The sequence below is a fragment of the Oryx dammah genome, unplaced genomic scaffold, assembly GCF_014754425.2.
Source record: "Oryx dammah isolate SB20612 unplaced genomic scaffold, SCBI_Odam_1.1 HiC_scaffold_12, whole genome shotgun sequence".
Classification (NCBI taxonomy): Eukaryota; Metazoa; Chordata; class Mammalia; order Artiodactyla; family Bovidae; genus Oryx; species Oryx dammah.
In genome coordinates, this window is record NW_024070196.1 from 61791576 (window position 1) to 61809192 (window position 17617).

At 59.2% G+C, this 17617-nt stretch overlaps 1 protein-coding gene across 1 annotated transcript; it reads right to left on the reverse strand.

The window, feature by feature from the left end:
• Positions 1 to 350: 350 nt before the first annotated feature.
• RAB35 (RAB35, member RAS oncogene family) lies at positions 351 to 12468 on the reverse strand (the record flags this gene model as incomplete). Its single annotated transcript, XM_040251294.1, has 5 exons — positions 351 to 2582; positions 3672 to 3796; positions 3878 to 4002; positions 8999 to 9122; positions 12372 to 12468. Coding segments are annotated over 5 exons (600 nt in total), but the record flags the coding sequence as incomplete, so codon positions are not given.
• Positions 12469 to 17617: the final 5149 nt, after the last annotated feature.

Consider the following 17617-nt stretch of genomic DNA (forward strand, 5'->3'; position numbering starts at 1 on the left):
GATTCAGAAGAGGCACACACCCCCCCCCCACCTGGAGGGTGAAGGCAGGCCTCAGTGACAGCTGTTCTGTGAGCTGTGACCCAAGGCGCCACGTCCACCCTGGCCCTGGGCTCCCGGCCAGCACTACAGCTCCCTGGTGTCTTACCGTGTGTGCGGCAGTCAGAGCGGGGAGCTCAACCTGGCCCCACCTTTCACAGACAGAGCCACCCTGGCTTCTGAAAGTGTCCTTGGGCCTCGACGGACACCTGTGCGGGACTCAGACCAGAACAGACAAGGGCTGGACGCAACGGGTGGGGAGCAGCCAGGCCCACCCGGGGCACAGCTGGAGGAGAGCAAACAGACCCTGCAAGAAAATTTGGCAGCTTGAACCTTTATTTTTAGTATTTTTTTTAAAAAGCATAATTAGAAACTTTCAATACAGAAATAATCCTAGCAAACCATTTAAAAGTGTTGTTGTTTGACAGGAAGTTCACATCAGATCCACCAGGATGCTGGTCCAGCCCTGAGTCCCCTCCCACCCCCCATTCATGCGTGAGACACTGCGGACGGGCACGCTGCCATCACCGAATCTTCCCCCCACCTGGGTCTGGGTGTCCAGCAGCCGGAAGCCATGGAGACTTCTTGCCTGCGCTGGAAACTTGCAGGACCCGCCCCCCCTTATTGCCTAAATCTGCGAGCTCTGCCACACCAGCGTCACCGAAACGCTCAGGGCTGAGCCCCAATTCTCCACACCCTCTGGGGACCCGGGGTAGCTGGGACAGTCCTGAAGACGGAGACCGCGGTATGGCCCCGAGCACCCAACCCGACGGCTGCCTACTGCCAGCCCCCGGCCCCGCCTCCCCAGGCCCAGAGCACCCCCACCTGGTCCCGTGGCTCCAGAGTGAGGAAGGCCGGTCACCCAGAACCGCGGGCTTTCAGCAGTCTTGGGGGAAGTGGAGCCAGGTCAGACAAAACCCCCAGTTTTTACTGATTAAAAACCCATCAACAGTGACATGGGGAATCTGCAGTGAATCTGTGATGTGATTGTCCAATCAGGGCTTGACCTGGAAAGCTCCAAGGAAAGGAAATCTAGTAAAACACATCATGGTGCTGAAATAAATTATCCCCAGGTTACATGATCTTTTAGGGGAAAGGTGAGTGAAGTGTCTCGAAGGGGAGATGGGGTGACCATAATCAAGTGCAAAAGACCCTGGTTGTTCCTCCAAGGGCACCAGGGCTAGTCATGGCTGGCGCCCAGCCCAGGCGGCCATTCCCTACCACCCGCCAAGAAATTCTCATGCTGCCTTTGTACTGCCAGCCCCCAGCCCCGCCTCCCCAGGCCCGGAGCACCCCAAGGCCGCCTACATCCAGCTCAGAGGCACCATCCCCAGGACCCAGCGACCCGACACCCGCTCCCACACACTGAGGGGTGCCGGGTGCTCATCGGAGACCCAGGACTCCAAGGGAGGCCCCTCCTTTCCCACCAACAAATGGCCAGGAGCCCAGCTCCGCGGCAACAGGAAACCATTTTTTCTAAAAACACTGGACCCAGAGTGGGGAGGCTGCAACTTTTGCTGCTGTGCAACCAAGCCTCAGGAAGAGGAAAAAAAGTATGAGGAACTTAATTCATTTGATTTGGCTTCACTTTTATCTGTTAAAATGATGCTCCTTAGCAGACCCCCAATGGCAAGCCCATCTGTGCACAAACACACCCCTACCTTTCTGTTGGAACCCAAACAGGTTGGTATAAATAAGTCAGAAGCCACGGCTCCCCTGGGTTGTAGCTGAGGTGTCTGGAAGGCAGGACAAGAAATCTGTGGGCCAAAGGGCAGGAGTGATCCCTCCTCTGGAAGCGAAGGGCCAGAACTCCGGGGGAACCCCGGGGCCCACCTCAAGGTGGGATCCCCCAGCTGCCAGAGCGGTGACGAGGCGGGATGGGGAGGGGTGGGGGCTGGCCCTCCAAGCAGGGGAGACGCTGATGCCGGTGAGAGAGAATGAGTCCCGTGGAGCCCACGGCACCACCCCAGGTTGGCAAAAGGTACTTGTTCTAGAACGTGATCCTGTCCTCTCCGGAAGCTGCTGGCGGTAAGTCGGGGTGGGGTGGGGAGGGGAAGGGGTGTCGCAGCAGGCTGGCACGAAGGAGGCAAAAGCCGGAGCAGGACGAGGGCGGCGCGCTGGTTAAAGCGATATACACTATGTACAGACTCCGGTTAATCAGTCTGCTTGGCTGGCAGCGTCCTCGCCAGCCCGGGCACTCGGCCGGGGGACAAGGGCGCCGGAAGGGAAGGGCAGGCCGTCCCACACCTTCTTGGCACTCGGAGCGGAGGAAGTCCCGACGGCGCCTCCCGGTACAAAAACGTGGAGAGAATTCTTTAAATAACGGCACAGAACTGAGACTGTCCCCCAGGAGAGGAGCCCCCGGCCCGGGGCGGGGGGCACGGCAGCAGCGCAGTCTCTGCAATGGGCTGGGGGCATTAGCAGCAGCGTTTCTTCCGTTTACTGTTCTTCGTGAGCTTCACCACGTCGTTCTGTTGTTGCTGCTGCTGTTTCGCTAGGTTGTCCTTCTTTGCCCGGAGGACCAGCTCTGTGATGCAGTTGAACATCTATGAGGGTGAAGGAGGCAGGGCGGCCTCAGACCGGGGAGGAGGCCCTGTCACAGCTGCGCCCCCCTCGTGCTGGTCAACGCAGCCCCTCCCGCCTCCCTGGGCCCAGCCTTCCAGTCCACTGGGGGCTGTTTCTGCACATCTGTCTTCAAGCCCCATCTAGAAGGCAGTGAACTACAGAGGTCAGAAAGGAAAAGCATCAAAGACCTCTGAGCTGTGCCTCGGGGATTTTCCAGCCTTTCTGTGAAAGGATAGAGCTCCTTTCCTTCAGCTGACACCTCGGACAACACAGATAAAGGTGCCCCTGCGCTGGTGACGAACGAGAAGCAACCAGAGTCTGCCCACTCCGCACTACCTCACCGCACGTCCCACTGAGAACCTTCCCTAGACCACCCCCAGCTCCCTCCACTCCTGGGGAAGGAATCAAGTACAACCTAGGGGGCAGGCCTCACCCCACCCCAACCTACACGAGAACAGGAAGCCCGGAAAAGGCTCAGGGCCCCACCGCAGGCCCCCGGAGGAAAAGCCCACAGTGTGACCCCAGCCGGACGCAGGGGCCCAGGGGCCCCGCTGCTGGGCGGCTTGTGTCCCAGGACGCATGGGGGATCAGCCCCCTGGATCCCTGGGCTCCAACCCCACGGGCAGGACCTTCCTGAAAGCTCCCAAGCGCTTCCAGCAGCCCCGGCACATGTGGCGCTCAGCCTGCCTGGGGTGTACTCGGGGCTGGCCTGGACACTCACCGGAGCTCTGGAGGCCACAGCAAAGCAAGCTGCTCTGCAGGCCAAGGCCCAGGGAAAGAAAGCTGGAGAGCGGGGAGAGGGGACAGTGAGGGGCGGGGAGGACTGAGCAGATGCGCCCGGCTGTGGGGGCAGGCCCGCATCGGAGGCAGCCTCTCCCTCAGGACTGCTGAAGTGCAAGGTGGCCCCGGCAGGCGGATGCCCGGGCGCGGAGCCTGGCGCACACAGCAGGCACTCGATCAGTGGCCGCTACCACGATGCTGTGGGCTACCCGCCCCGGCGGCCAAGGCAGAGTCGGGGGCGGTGGGGGGGAGCGTGCCCGCGCTCCCAGCCCTTCCGGCGCGGGCCTCACCTCTTCCACGTTGACATTCTCCTTGGCGCTGGTCTCAAACAACTGGATCCCCATCTGCCCTGCGAACTTGTAGGCGTCTTCCGTCTCCACCACCTTGCGCTCGGGGTCGTCGTTCTTATTCCCCACTGGAAGGCAAGGCAGAGTCAGCCGGCCCCCGCCCCCCCACTCCGCCCAGCCCCCGGGCCGCCCCGCCCACCCCGCCTCACCTAGGATCCGGCACACGTCGTCACAGTTCTGGTTGATTTCATGAAGCCACCGCTTCACGTTGACGAAGGATTCAGCGCTGGTGACGTCGTAGACCACGATGACCCCGTGGGTCCCCCGATAATACCTGTGGGACCAGGGTCGGCGTCAGAGCTACGGCGTAAATAAGGGCAGCCCCTTCGCAGGACCCGCCAGCCTGCACCCGGACAGCGGGTGGGGAAGGCAAGGGGCCGTCACCCCAGGCCCAGAGGCCTCAAGCTGGACCTCAGGGCCTGGTCAGAGCTGCCGTTCACCCTACTCCCCGGACGCAGTGCGTAAGGAGCGCCCCGCCCTGCGGGGTCAGCCAGATTGTTCAGAGGCAGCGGACGGCAGGAAACTTGAGTTGTTTCCTTTTTCAAGTTCAGGCAATGGGGCGTTCCCTAATGGTTCAGCACCTGAGACTCCGAGCTCCCAGTGCAGTGGACCAGGGTTCGATCCCTGGTCAGGGAACTAGATCCCACCAGCAGCAACTACGACCTGACTGCTACAACTAAAGGTCTCCTGTGCTGCAACCAAGACCCGGCATAGCCAGGTAAATAAACACAAAAAGAAAATACTCAGGCAAGGTTTACATTTGACAGCCTATTATCACTGTGCTCTTTAACATCCAAGAAAGTTTTTCTGTCCTCAAACCTGTCTTAGTAAAATGCTATTTCAAGGACAGGCGCCACTTGTGAGGCCTGCCAAGGTCTGTTCACACCCCAGGGGATGGGCAGGCACCTGCCCTTCTGCCACTCCAGGTGCATCCAGGCTGGGTCTGAGGTCAGCGGGAAGGGCTTCAGGCAGGAGGGGCTGCCTCAAAAGTTCAGGGGGACAGGCGGGGAGCACGGGCCTCATGGTCCTCCAGAGAGCCAGCTCCGACCCAGCAGCCAACACGTCACCTCACCCGGCACGCGGAGACACTCACTCACAGGAGCCTCTGAGAGGGAGGGGAAGACCCCCTGCCCCTAAGAGACGGGCTCACAGGTGGACAGTGGCCTCCCTGAGCCAGCCCGAAGCGCCTCCACCTCCTGGGCCCACAGGACAGCAGGCCCTCCCCGGTGGCGGTCCTGAAGCAACACAGGCCCCGTGAAGACGGAGCCGGCCGGGCCGCACGTGCACTGCGTTCTCAGCCGTGCCCAGCAGCGCTCTGGCACACTCCTCACAGCCCCATCACGCAACAAAGTCCACCGAGCTCCGCCTCTGGAAGGGGGTGTGGACCTGGGAAGGTTACTGCACATGCCTCATGGCACCTTGGTTCCCTCAACTGTAAAATGGGGGTACCAGGATGTAACTCTGGGGGTGGCTGTATGACTAAGGTGACAATACATGTTTTCACAAGGGCCAGCTCTTTATCATCACCATTAACAGTCCTTCAGCGACACTCTGGGCCCCAGAAGCGGGCAGAAGAAAACCAAGGGCAGTGAGGGCGGCTCCCCTGGGCTGGCCACCAGGGCGGGAGAGCCGCCCGCTCTCCACTCTGAGACCCCGGCTGACATCCCCTGGGGCTTCGTCTGCCCACAGCTCTGCCTTCCTGGGGACAAAGCCCTGCCCTGGGCAGCCCGAACAATCAAGCCATCCACACCCTGCCCCCCTTCCCCCCAGAGCATCACCTGGGTCCACCTGGGGGTCGCCCATCTGAGCAGCTGCAGGAGAGCAAGCCAGGAAACGGGGAGAGGAGGGAGACAACTGTCCCCCGCCAGCAACGGACACGGGAACAGTGGACCGTGCTTCCCAACCCTCCTCTGTTGAGACAACCCAGGAGGCCGAGAAATGGCGGAGGGAGACCAGCCTGGGTTGTGGAGCTCAGGTGCCGGGCCGCCGGGCCTGCCACTCCCCCACCATCAGGCACCACGACCACGTGCCACACGACCACATGTGCTCTGTGCCAACACGACCGCGATGCCCTCCGCTCACCCGCTACCACAGACAGGCGGCCACCACGTCCCCGCTAGGACAGGAGGCTTGGTGAAGGGGCTGCCGGCAGCCATGGCCCGGGCCGGGCCTTCCCTGCCTCGGCCTCTCCCACCACCACCCGACCCGCGCCCCCAGCCCCACCGCTCAGGGTCAGCGAACCCCAGCCACCACAGGCAAGAATCGATGAGGGGACGACAGGGCGTTCGTTCTCAGCAGGCGGACAGGATGCAGTTTTAGTTTCTCTTTTAGAGCCCTGACTCAGCAAGGGCCACGCTATTGCCCCCAGACTGCCCCACCCCTGACCTCTTCCCAGCTCCTTCCCTCAGCAACGCCCCCCAGCCTCCCCGAGTGCAGCGCACCCCTCCTCCTGCCTCCTGGGACAAACCCAGCTTGCCCTCAGGTGGCCAAGGAATTTCAGTCCCCCCAAAGGACGAAGGAGGCAGTCCAGCCCCTCCCTGCTGCCCTGGAGGGAGGTGACCCCAGCCCGCTGCCTGGCCTGGAGCATCTCGTGGCCGTGGGCCCAGCGTTCTCGGCTGGTTTTATCCCACAGGAGCCACCACGGCATCTGCCGCTGGCTCAGCCCGGTCCCCGGGGGTGGGGGGCCAGCAGAGGGCGGGGCCGCGGATCCGTTAAAGCGCGGGTCCCCAACCTCCAGGTCGCAGACCAGCACCTCCTGTCAGATCACCGGCGGCATCAGATTAGAAATAAAGTGCACAGTAAATGTCACGTGCCGCACGTCCCTGCTGGTCCAGTGGCTGAGCCTGTGCTCCCAATGCAGGAGGCCCGGGTTCGATCCCTGGTCAGGGAACTAGATCTTACATGCCACAGCTGAGAGTTCGAATGCTGCAGTGAAGACCCGACCCGGCCAAATAAATAAATAAATTAAAAAAACATACGTCACGTGCTCGAACCGTCCCCAGGCCAACCCCCTACCCCCAGACCGAGGAAGAACCATCTTCCATGAAATTGGTTGCTGGTGCCAAAATGGCTGGGGGACAGCTGAGTTAAAGGCAAGAGTCTTGGCATCGGGCAGACCTCAATTCAACTCCTGCCTAACTGACCAAGCCAGGTCCCTCCACCCTCTGCGGGCCTCACTTTTCTTGTCCGTACATTGGAGAGAACCACAGGACTCTTTACCAGGATTAAACGAGATGAAGCAGCCACAGTCCTTGGCGACAGTCCCGGCCTAGAGGAGGACCCCTGGTCAGTGCCCACACCTCTCGACACCGACAAGACGTCCTGGTCTCATTCAGGCCTGGAAGCTCGGGCGGCCCAGGCTCACGGCATCCAACTACCCTGGGAGCCTTGACTCCAGCTGCCCCTCAGCTCGGGCCTTGCTAGCAGCCACTGACACAAGGGGGCTCAGGCAGCTCATCGGAGGTGGCTGCATAGACCTGCCCTGCGAAGCCCCCGGGACTGGGGACCCCCAGGCGTTCAGGGAGGCATGGCCCATGGCGCGTGTCCTCATCTCAGGGCTGGCCCAGTGACCGGACCCCCTCCTGCTCCAGGATGGCTCAGGCTCCAGCCCCCAAGCCCCCTTCACCAGGGCCACCCACCCACCGGTCTGCCACCCCCACCCCCCCAGCTGGCACCCCTGGGTTCCCCCGTACTCCCAGCCACCACCCTGGGGGCTCTTCACCCCCACACTTCGCATCCCTGGGATGCTCGGCGGGGCCGTCCACCTCCACCTCGCAGGGAGGAGAGGGAACTTGGTGGTGCCTCCCCGAGAGCCCCCCACCACGGGACCCGCTGGGGGAGGCAGAGGAGAGGCCAAGAGGAGCAGCAGCCACTCCGGGCTGGGCCCGGCTCCTACTCTGCACACACCCCTCAGAAGCTCCCCCATCCATATAACTGGGGTGATGAGAACACCAACCTCAGGGAGCTCCACGGAATCTTCTACGTGAAGCCCAAGCACATGGGACCTCGCATTAATGCAAACCCCAAAGACAAGCCCCCCAGGAAACTAAAGAACGGAGACTTTAGGCAACTTGCCCAAGGTCACACAGGGGGCAGAAATGTAAATTCCGAACCGCCTGCCTTCAAAGTCCTGTTCTTTCCCGGAACCTGTTCCAGTAACAGCCCAAGAACCGAGAGCCACTCCGCAGGACCCAGCACACAATCTGGGGCTCCAGCCGGCTTTCCGCCCATTTACAGCGGAGACACAAAGGTCCTGCGGCAGCAAAGGAGGGCGATCCTCAGAGCGAGCTGGGTCTGTTTGTCGCTCAGTCATGTCCGGCTCTTGCAACCCCATGGACTGTAACCCACCAGGCTCCTCTGTCCCTAGCATTTCCCAGGCAAGAATACAGGAGTGGGTTGCCATTTCCTCTTCCAGGGCATCTTCCTGACCAGGGACTGCATGAACCCAGGTCTCCTTCACTGCAGGCGGATTCTTTACCATCTGAGCCAGCAGGGAAGACTCCAGGGTGCGCCGGGTCCCCAGTCAACAGCTTTGGGAGGCAGAGGAGGGGGCCGCCCAACAGCCTCCCACCTACCAGTGCTCCTTCCAGACCCCCAACAGAGAGACGCCCCCCCACATCAGGGTGGTGACGGAGCTGGCCCCTCCAGCAGGCGAGCTGACACTGAACAAGAGTACCCTCGCTGCCTGAGTGTCTGAGCGCCTGGCGAGGCCAGCACCAGCACTGTGACCCCATTTTAAAGACAAAGGAGGGACTTCCCTGGTGGTCCAGTGGTTAAGACTCTGCCTTCTAATCTCGGGGACATGGGTTCGATCCCTGTTTGGGGAACTAAGATCCCATGGTCCATGAAGCCCCAAGCACTGAGCCCGTGCTCCACAGAAGGGGAAGCCCACACACCGTAACCAAGACCCAGCGCAGGCAAAACAAATAAATACATAAATCTTTAAAAAATAAAAATAAAGACAAAGGAACCAGAGGCTCCGTTGACTGACGCACGCTGCCCTGCCAGCCCGAGGGACGTGCGAGGCTACTGCCCACCACGGGCGGGACTGCACGCGCCCCGTCCGCTTCTCGGGTCTTCAAGGGAAAGAGCTGCACTTAGCCAGGAGCGCACCTCCCCATAGCCTTGGGGGTGCCCAGGGCCATTTCCCAATGTCGGGGGCCAGGGGTCTGAGTGGGGACCAGGGATCTATGTGGAGGCGGGGGGCCTGAGTTGGGGGGTGGTCTAAGAGCGGGGAGGGGGTCAGAGCGGGCTGGGCCAGCCTGACTCACGTGGAGGTGATGGTGCGGAAGCGCTCCTGCCCAGCCGTGTCCCAGATCTGCAGCTTCACTTTCTCCCCGTTGATCTCCACTGTGCGAATCTTGAAATCCACTCCGATCGTGGTGATGTAACTGCCTGCACACACAGGGACGTTAGCACGACCCAGGGCCACCCCTGTCAGACTGCGTCCTCAACAGCCCAGGTGACCCTGGGCTCCACCCCGCCCGTCTCACTCCAAGTGCCTGGAGGACACAGCCCTGGACAAAAAAGTCTGAGCCCCAAGGTGAGGGCAGGAGACAGGCTACAATGAAACAAAGTGATACAGAAGACAGTTTCAAGAGCAATGAACCCACCGAGGAAATGAGAGAGGGGCCATGACTGTGGCATGAAACGCTCCACCAGAGTTGCCCAGGGACCGTGGGGGACCACGACACACTCTGGGTTTCTCTTTCCTACTCCATTCCAAACATTTTAAACAACCCACAAAATTAACTTTCTAAAACATAAACAAGTCATACACTCCCTGTTATATACAAAATAGATGACTAACAAGGACCTACTGTATAGCACAGGGAATTCCACTCAGTACTCTGCAACGGCCTAGAAAAGAGCCTAAAGAAGAGTGGATCTATGCATATGTGTGGCTGATTCACGCTGCTGGACACCTGAAACACAGCAACGGCAATCAACTATACCCCGATTTAAAAAAACACACACAGACAAGTCATGACCTGCAATTTGAAAAACTGCTCCAGGCAGAAAAGACAGCAGCAGAAATAGCAATGGGGTGTGTGTGGGGGGGTGGGGGGGTGGGGGTGATGTGAGGTTGAGCACACGTCAGGAGGCAGGTTTGGGTGGGGGTCCCAGGCCAACTCTCGGCTTTTGCAATGAGTGAGTGTGTGTGTGTGTGTGTGTGTGGTGGGTGTGTGTGGGGGGGGGCGGGGTGGGGATGCTGTGAGGTTGAGCACACGTCGGGAAGCAGGTTGGGGTGGGGGTTCCAGGCCAGCTCTCGGCTTTTGCGCCGTTTTCAAGAGCTTGGACTTTCTCTTTTGTGTGACAGGGAGGCATTGAAGGGTTTAACCCAAGCATGAGCGGCATTGTAAATAGCTCTCCAGGGGCATCTGTGTGAAAGATGGTGCTGGAGAGAATTTCTGGCAACAGAACAGTCTCATCCAGGCTTTCAAAGGCCCGAATGCTAGGAAGCAGGGGTCCCCAGCCTCCAAGATCTAATGCCCGATGATCTGAGGTGGAATTGATGTCATAATAATAGAATGAAAGTGTACAATATAGGTAATGCGCTTGAATCATCCTGAAACCCTAAGCCCCACCCCGCCCAGCCTGTGGGAAAACCATCTTCCATAAGACTGGTCCCTGGGGGCCCAAACGCTGAGGACCGCTGCTAGGAGGAGCCCACACGCTCACCCGGGGCCGCAGACAAGACACACACACACCGACTGCATCAAGAGTGGACAGTGGCCAGGAAAGGCCAAAGCTCAGAGTCGGGCGGAGCTCAAGGAAGGCTCTGAGGCAGAAGTCACATTTGGGCCTGGCCTGAAAGAACAGGTACAATTTCAAAGGCTGCGACCAGGCTGGGGAAGGACATCCTCGCAGAGGAAAAGGCGGAGGCAGAAGCACAGAGACCAAGGCGGCCTCTGGTTCCGTGGGGACCGGGCTCCGCCGAGGAGAGCGGCCCAGTACCCAGCGCCGTGGGCCCGTGAAACACGGCTGACCACTGAGCAAGTGAGCCAGCTGGTGAAGACACAAAGGAGGACGAGACAGCAGGAGGAAGGAAGCTGGACAGGGGGCTGAGGACAGTGTGAAGGCCAGCGGTTTTCAGCAGGGGGTGGTTCAGGCCTCCCCTCCCCGCCCCCCGGGATGCCTGGAAACATCACATGTCACAGCTGGGCCGGGGGTGGAGGACGGGGGCACAGAACAGCCTCCACAGCAAAGAACTGCAGGGCCCAGAGTGTCCGTGGTCCTAAAGCGGAGAGACCTTGCTATGAGCTCGGCTCGCTTAAGAGAGGTCCACTGAGGTTTTTAAACAGAAGAGACCCTGCTAGAGACGAGACGAGTTCAGCAGCCTGGCATGGGGTGGGCAGGAGCTGCTGGGATGCCTCAGGTGAGAACCAACCATGGTCTGAGCTGGTAATAAGAGTGGAGAGGAGGAGACGGGCTGCAGCAGAGAGCCCTTTAAGAACGCCGAGCTGACAGGGCGGAGGGGAGGTTTCCCAGCACAATGCAAGTGCCCAGTGGCTGCCGTTCCTGAACAGCAAGCACAAACCAGCGATGTCTCCTGAGAGGCCACTTAGTCCTGGGCCCTCCTAGCAATAACTCTGCGTGGTAGGGATGGTCGTCAGCTCCTCTTTTAAAGATGAGGAGCATCACGCTCACAGTGATGCAAAGAAGACAACTCTTTCCAATGTCACACCACCGCTGTCAGGAGAAACCCACCTCTCCCCCGAGAGAGAGGCGCCTGCCAGGTAACCATTACCCTCCACGGCATCGCAGGGCATTCCTTCAGTCCACGGTCAGAGAGGCCAGGCCAACCTGAAGGCTCTGCACCGAACCGATGAGCTCCAGCAAAGAAAACGTGGCCCACCGGGATCGGGGAAGCAAGATAAGCGGGCAGCACTTTCTACCCATCAGCTGAGCAAACATGAAGGCCACTGAGACCCAGCGGCGACCGGCACTGACAAGGGGCTCTTCTGAGCCCTTCAGCTTCGCGCAGGTCTGAAAGGCCAACTGGCAAGACCTGTGAAAACCTGAAAAGCACGTACCCCCTGACCTCGTAATTCCGCTTCTACACAGGAATAAACACAGTGTCCCGAGAAATGGCACCATTTGAGAGAGGCTACCAGAAAGCAAGCAAGCGCGCGTCAAGAACAGTGTTGAACAACCACGTGCACCCCTGTACAGCCCAGGAAGCTGCACAGCCACTCGAAAGAACCACAGGGCTGCGAGTCGACGTGCAAAGACGATCCCCAACGTGCTGGGGGGAGGCCAGCGGCTGCCCACCGCAGGTGGGGTGAGGGGAGACCCCGAGCGTCAACGCAGGGCAGGCCGGGAGCAGCTTTTTCTCTTCTTGCCATTCAGTCTTGCTGTTCGACTCTTTATATGGGCATATCCTAAGCGTCAGGTTTTTTTTTTCTTTCTTTTTTTCAATGTTGGGGCACAAACAAAGATCCTGAGTAGAAAAATGATGCGCCTGCAACAGCTTTTTTTTTTTTTTCCAAGAAGATAGCTGGAGACAGACTGACTAGAGAGACTTCTAAGCTACTCACCACTCCCCCCTTCCGTCTGCGGAGGCAGAGACCAGGGTGTACCGGCACCAGGGGAAAGGATTTAAAACCAAAACACCCAGCAGTACCCCAGGGGCACACTCACCTGAGAAAGTGTTGTCTGCGAAACGTAACAGTAAGCTGCTCTTGCCGACACCTGCAAGGGAGAGGGCAGGGGGTGAGAGGCGGCCTGGGTCCCCGCTTCAGGGAGGCCGCCCGGGGCCCAGCTCTCCAGACGCATGCCAGCGCCTACCTCCCTCCCCAGCCAGCCAGCCAGCCTGCCACCGGAACACCCCTCCCTCTCCACCTCTGACCTTGCCCTCCAACTCAGGGTGAGCCCCAAGCTGCCCCCAAGCCAGAGACGAGGAAGGGGTCCACGCCAGGCTCCAGGAACCCCTCAAGGAGACCCAACAACAGGAATGAGGCTGAGGAAGGCAGACCCAGTGCTCCTCGCCCCAAGGTGTGTCCAGAACACCATCCAGAGAACACATCACGTGCAGCGCTTCAGCTTGGTGAGACGGGGGCTGCACGGCTGCAAAGCACCCTGGAGACCATCAGGGCTGGTTTGCAGTGAGGAAAGGGAGGCCCAGACAACTCAAAGCCCCTGCTGGCCACTCTCACGCCGGCCGATGCCACTGGTGGGGAGGGAGCATCCGCCTGACACTCCTCAGTCCGGCAGCTCACGGTACTCACACCGTTTGGCTTAGCACAGCCTCTCTTATTCCAAGGATGGGCAGGACTGTTGAAATCCCATCAACACCCACACCCAGCAGCATGAGCCCCCAGGTACACCTGTCCCGCCCTCGAGGCCCGTGGGGTCAGCCAAGCACAGAAGGAAGCCCACGCGCACATGCCCGGGAGCCCGGCTGCATCTCTGAAGACGAGGCACCGGAGGCTCCGAGACCTACTCGCGGGTCTCAGTGCCTCGGCAGGGCTGGGGGGCGGTGCTGGATGAGTCCTGCAGATAAATGCTGCTCTGGGAGTCTTCCTGCGTCTGCTTCAGGAAGTGGAATAATAAAAAGACCTGGGATTTCCCTGGTGGCCCAGGGGCTAAGACTCCGCAATCCCAATACAGGGGCCCCAGGTTCGATCCCTAGTAGGGGATCCCACATGCCCCAACTAAGACCCGGCGCAGCCAAGTAAATAATATTTTAAATAAATAAAGAGACCCAAAGTGGCTCCTCTGTCTCATTCCTGTTAAGGAGTTTTAGCAGCACTGCTGAAAGTTAGACGTGAAAAGCTCCTCACCCGGAGTCTCAGACAGTGCCCCTGCACGTACAGCTCAGAGCTAACTGTGAGTGTGCGTGCTCCCCAAACCCGCAGAAGGCGTGGCTTCTGCCCCTTCCCCAGCTGACCTAGGCATCCTCTCTGACCATCTCCTCTGGGGACCTCTCCTAGTGGGTGAGTCGCCCAGGGATGCCCAGAAGAACCGGTCGGCCTCACGGAGCGAACCAGGCTTCGACTGTCCAGGAGGTAGTCCGGCGCTGCTCTGAGCAGACAGGTGCTTCAGCCCCGGGCCCACCGCTCAGCGCCTGTGCGCTCTGGGCCCACTTCCTCATCGCTGCCCCCGCGAGGCTTCCTGTCGGGCCGGGGTGGGGGGGGGGGGAGCAGATCCTGGGCCGGCCCCTCGCGACAGCGCTCTGACCCCAGCCACCACCCTACGGGCTCCCTGCTTCCTCCCGGAGCCTCCTGGTCCGCTTACTCAGCGAAAACCTTGTGTCTGGGCCACGAGTTCCTCCAGGAAGGGGATCCCACCTCATTCGCCCTGCATGGCTCTGGGGCTGGAAGCCGGGCCCAGCATTTAGTAGGCGCCAACAGAACACTGTTCAGTGAACTTGTGACTAAACCAGAGCCGATCACAGACAGCCATGCCACCTGACACTATGGCTGCAGCAGGAAGAGGAGCCCAGGCGTGGGTGTTCAAACTCTGGGGGGGGAAGCGGGAGCAAAGGCCTAAGGGATTGGGGTACACTCTCTGCATGAAGCAGGAAAGCAGCAGCGTCCCCCCTAGCCTGGCCTTGGGGGGAGGGTGGGGAGGGTGGGGCTTCATTCACCCCAAGCTCATCTGCAGAGCTGCTCAAAACCACTACAGCCACCCCGTCAACTGCTGCTTCAGGCCAACACCCACCTCTGGCCTGGCTGGTCCCTCTGGAAGGAAGGGAAACCCACCCTGAGAAACGCATTTCCTAAATGTCCCTGAAGAGGCAGCCTTGGGAACACACGCAGCATCCACAGAAGCAGGAAAGTGCAGGGTGCCTATTGGCCTTCACCTCAGCCAAAGTCAACAACCTCCCCACAGCCACCCCAGCCCATCACCCTCGACCCCACAGGGAGTATAAGCCTGGCCCTTGAGGCCTTCTGGAAGCGGGGAGACACAGACTCATTCTGTAAGAAACGGACCCACCACTCTCCGTCTCCACCAAACCCCAGCCCTCCCCGCTTCTGCCCCTCGCCCTGCACAGATGCTCTGTCCTCAAAGCCTCCATCACAGGCCCCACCTTGACCGTGCTCCTCCCGTGTGCTCCAGCTCCTTCACTCCTCCTCGCTTCAGTTCTCTACTGTTGAAGACCCCAAGATCTTTGAGTAAAGCGTGCTCAGCTTTAATCCTGGCTCAGTAACTAACTCACTGTACAACCTCAGACAAATCACTTCCCTCTCTGAGCCACAGTTCACTCAGCTGTGGAATCAGAGGCTTTAACTTGATCTCCAACACAGCCTGCAGGTTCTAAGAATGAGTCCGGTCAGCCCCCTGGACCGGACGAAATGCTGTTATAGAGCCAATGTCAGAAGCCCCTGAGAGACCGTGTACGACCTTAGGCACAGAAGAGATGCAAAAGCTGAGGGGCTGTATTCCAGAAGCAAGTACAATGTGGCAGAGTGGGAAGAAGAGCTCTGGATTTCTACAGAAAGGGACTAGCATTCATCGAGGGCCTACTGTCTGCCAGGCCTGACACCAGCTGCTCATAATGCACCATGTGCATTACCTCCTGGCTTTGCCCTGGAGGAGGGCATGGCAGCCCATTCCAATGTTCTTGCCTGGAGAATCCCATGGACAGAGAAGCCTGGTGGGCTACAGTCCATGGAGTCGCAGAGTCGGACACAACTTAGCAACTAAACAACAAACAAGTTTATTATTAAACTATTTTGCTCTCTGTTGACAAAAAAAAAAAAAACTCCTGGCTTTACCTCTGAGGAGCTGTGCAACTCGGGGCAAGTCGACTAGTCAGCTACTCTGAGCCTCAGTTTCCTTATTTGACAAACCACACAAGCAATGGGTAAGAACCAAATGAGAGAGTATCTATGAAATCGTTTGAAAACCCTTAAGGAAGCATCACATATGAAACCAGATTCAGGGGAGGGTGAGACGCCAGTCTACCTTGCTCAGCTGCCAGAGCTTAGCCTGAACTTCCAAGGCTACCACCTCCCAGCCTCATAACCACTGGGCTTTGAGTGTCAGCCCACTGTCAGGGAACGTTAAACTGCAAAGCCTACATCTCCTCTAGTCAACACAGTCTACAGGCTCAGACTAACCAGGGAGCCAGATCCGTAAACCTTGACCCAGGGAGTCTTCTCCCACAACTAACTTCAGAGTGAAAAATCAATACATCAGGAAGAATGTATGGTGAGAAAGAAGGCCCAAACCACGGCCTCGGTTTCACTGGGAGAAGGTGCATCTTCTGGCTAAGCTTATGCCTTCCATTTTTGTGGGGCTGCACACAGGCCCCAGGCCTCTTGCAAAGGGATAGGGACCTTGAGCGTGGTAAGCTGACCTTAACTCCAAAAGGACAGAAAATCACCCTGGTGCCAGCTCCTCTAGAACCCAGGTGAGGGCTGAGAACGAAGCTCGAAAGGCATAAGCATGCCAGGACCCTGGGAAACGCCCAAGGCTGTGCTGGTCTCGAGGCTACACAGCTGGTCTGGGTTTCTCTCATTCACACCAGGATGAATCCATGCTCCCCTGGCCACAGCTACTCTTTATCTCCCTCATTAGCCCTTAAACTTTTTTCCCTTCCATGGGAAACCACAGAAACCTCAGCCATCCTTCACCTGATCCAAATCACCAGACACGTCGCAATCCATCTCCACTGTGAGACCACAACCCAGCCACTCGCCTGCTTCTGCCTGGGCTCTGACACAACGCTCCCACTTCAAGGCCTAACAACCCCTCCATTTGGTCCCCGCTTTCCCTAACAATCCATGGGCTCCACCACCAACCTGGCCTCTGCCTCCAGTCACATGATACCGTTGTCAGCACTCAACTCAGGTTTGGTCTGTAACTCTGGCACGTTCCCAAGCCTCCTTCCCCATCGTAAAACCCCAGCACCTCAGCTATGCTCCTATAAACCTCCCGGGGCCTGCCTCCCTGACCTCTTGGTCACCCCATAAACCTGCTTACCTGCCACACTCCAAACACCTCTACAACCCTCCACCCTTTCTCAGAAACAAGCCTATCTTTTCTGAAGATGTTGGATATCCATTCATTCAATACATACATATTAGGCACCGACTGGGTGCTAGGCACTGGAGAGGGACTTAGGAGCTCTAAAGGAGGGCACACTTTCTGTCATGTTGGCTGACCCACCTCCAGCTCTGTCCAGCAGACAGTGTGCAACAGCAAACACACAGGGAGCGCTACGTGCCCGACTCTGCACACCGCGCGTGTGTTATCTCCTTGAACAACACTCCATCAGCCAGCGAGGCGGATCCCGCTGCTGCTCCATTTTACAGATGAAGACAGGGAATCCCACAGAGAGAATAATTCAGCAAGAATGTGCCAGACCCGGCGCGAACTGCTTTACCTGTCTTACTTCATTTAAACTTCACAGGAATCCCATGAGGCAGCTTCTGAGATAAACCCCCGCAACCCCCGGCCTGACTTCCCCCAGGAAGAAACCCAGGCTTACAAACGCTACTGACAACCACACACCAGGAGCTCCCTTTCCGCCAGGTCCAGTGCGAAGCACTTTTCCAGCTTCATCTCACCCAAGACTCACGCACTACCCAGCGAGGCAAGTCCCCACCTCTCAGATGAGAGAACCCAGGTTCGGAAAGGCGAAACAACTCGCCCAAGGTCAGGGTGAGGAAGCTGGTAGTCCCGAGACTCGAACCCGGCTCCTTCCAACTCCAGAGGATCGCGCGACTGGACCAAGGTCACACGTGGGGCAGAGGGGTCGGCGCGGCGAGCGGATCGGGAGCCCGGCCCCGAGCCCCGCGCGCCCGGCCCCTCCGCACCGCGGCCCCGCGCCCCGGCCTCACCCCGGCGCGCCACGGAGCCCCTCTGCGCGTCCCTGGGGCCGCCTGGCCGCCCCGCCCGGCCGCCCGGCGCGGGCCGGCACCTCCCAATAGAATGGA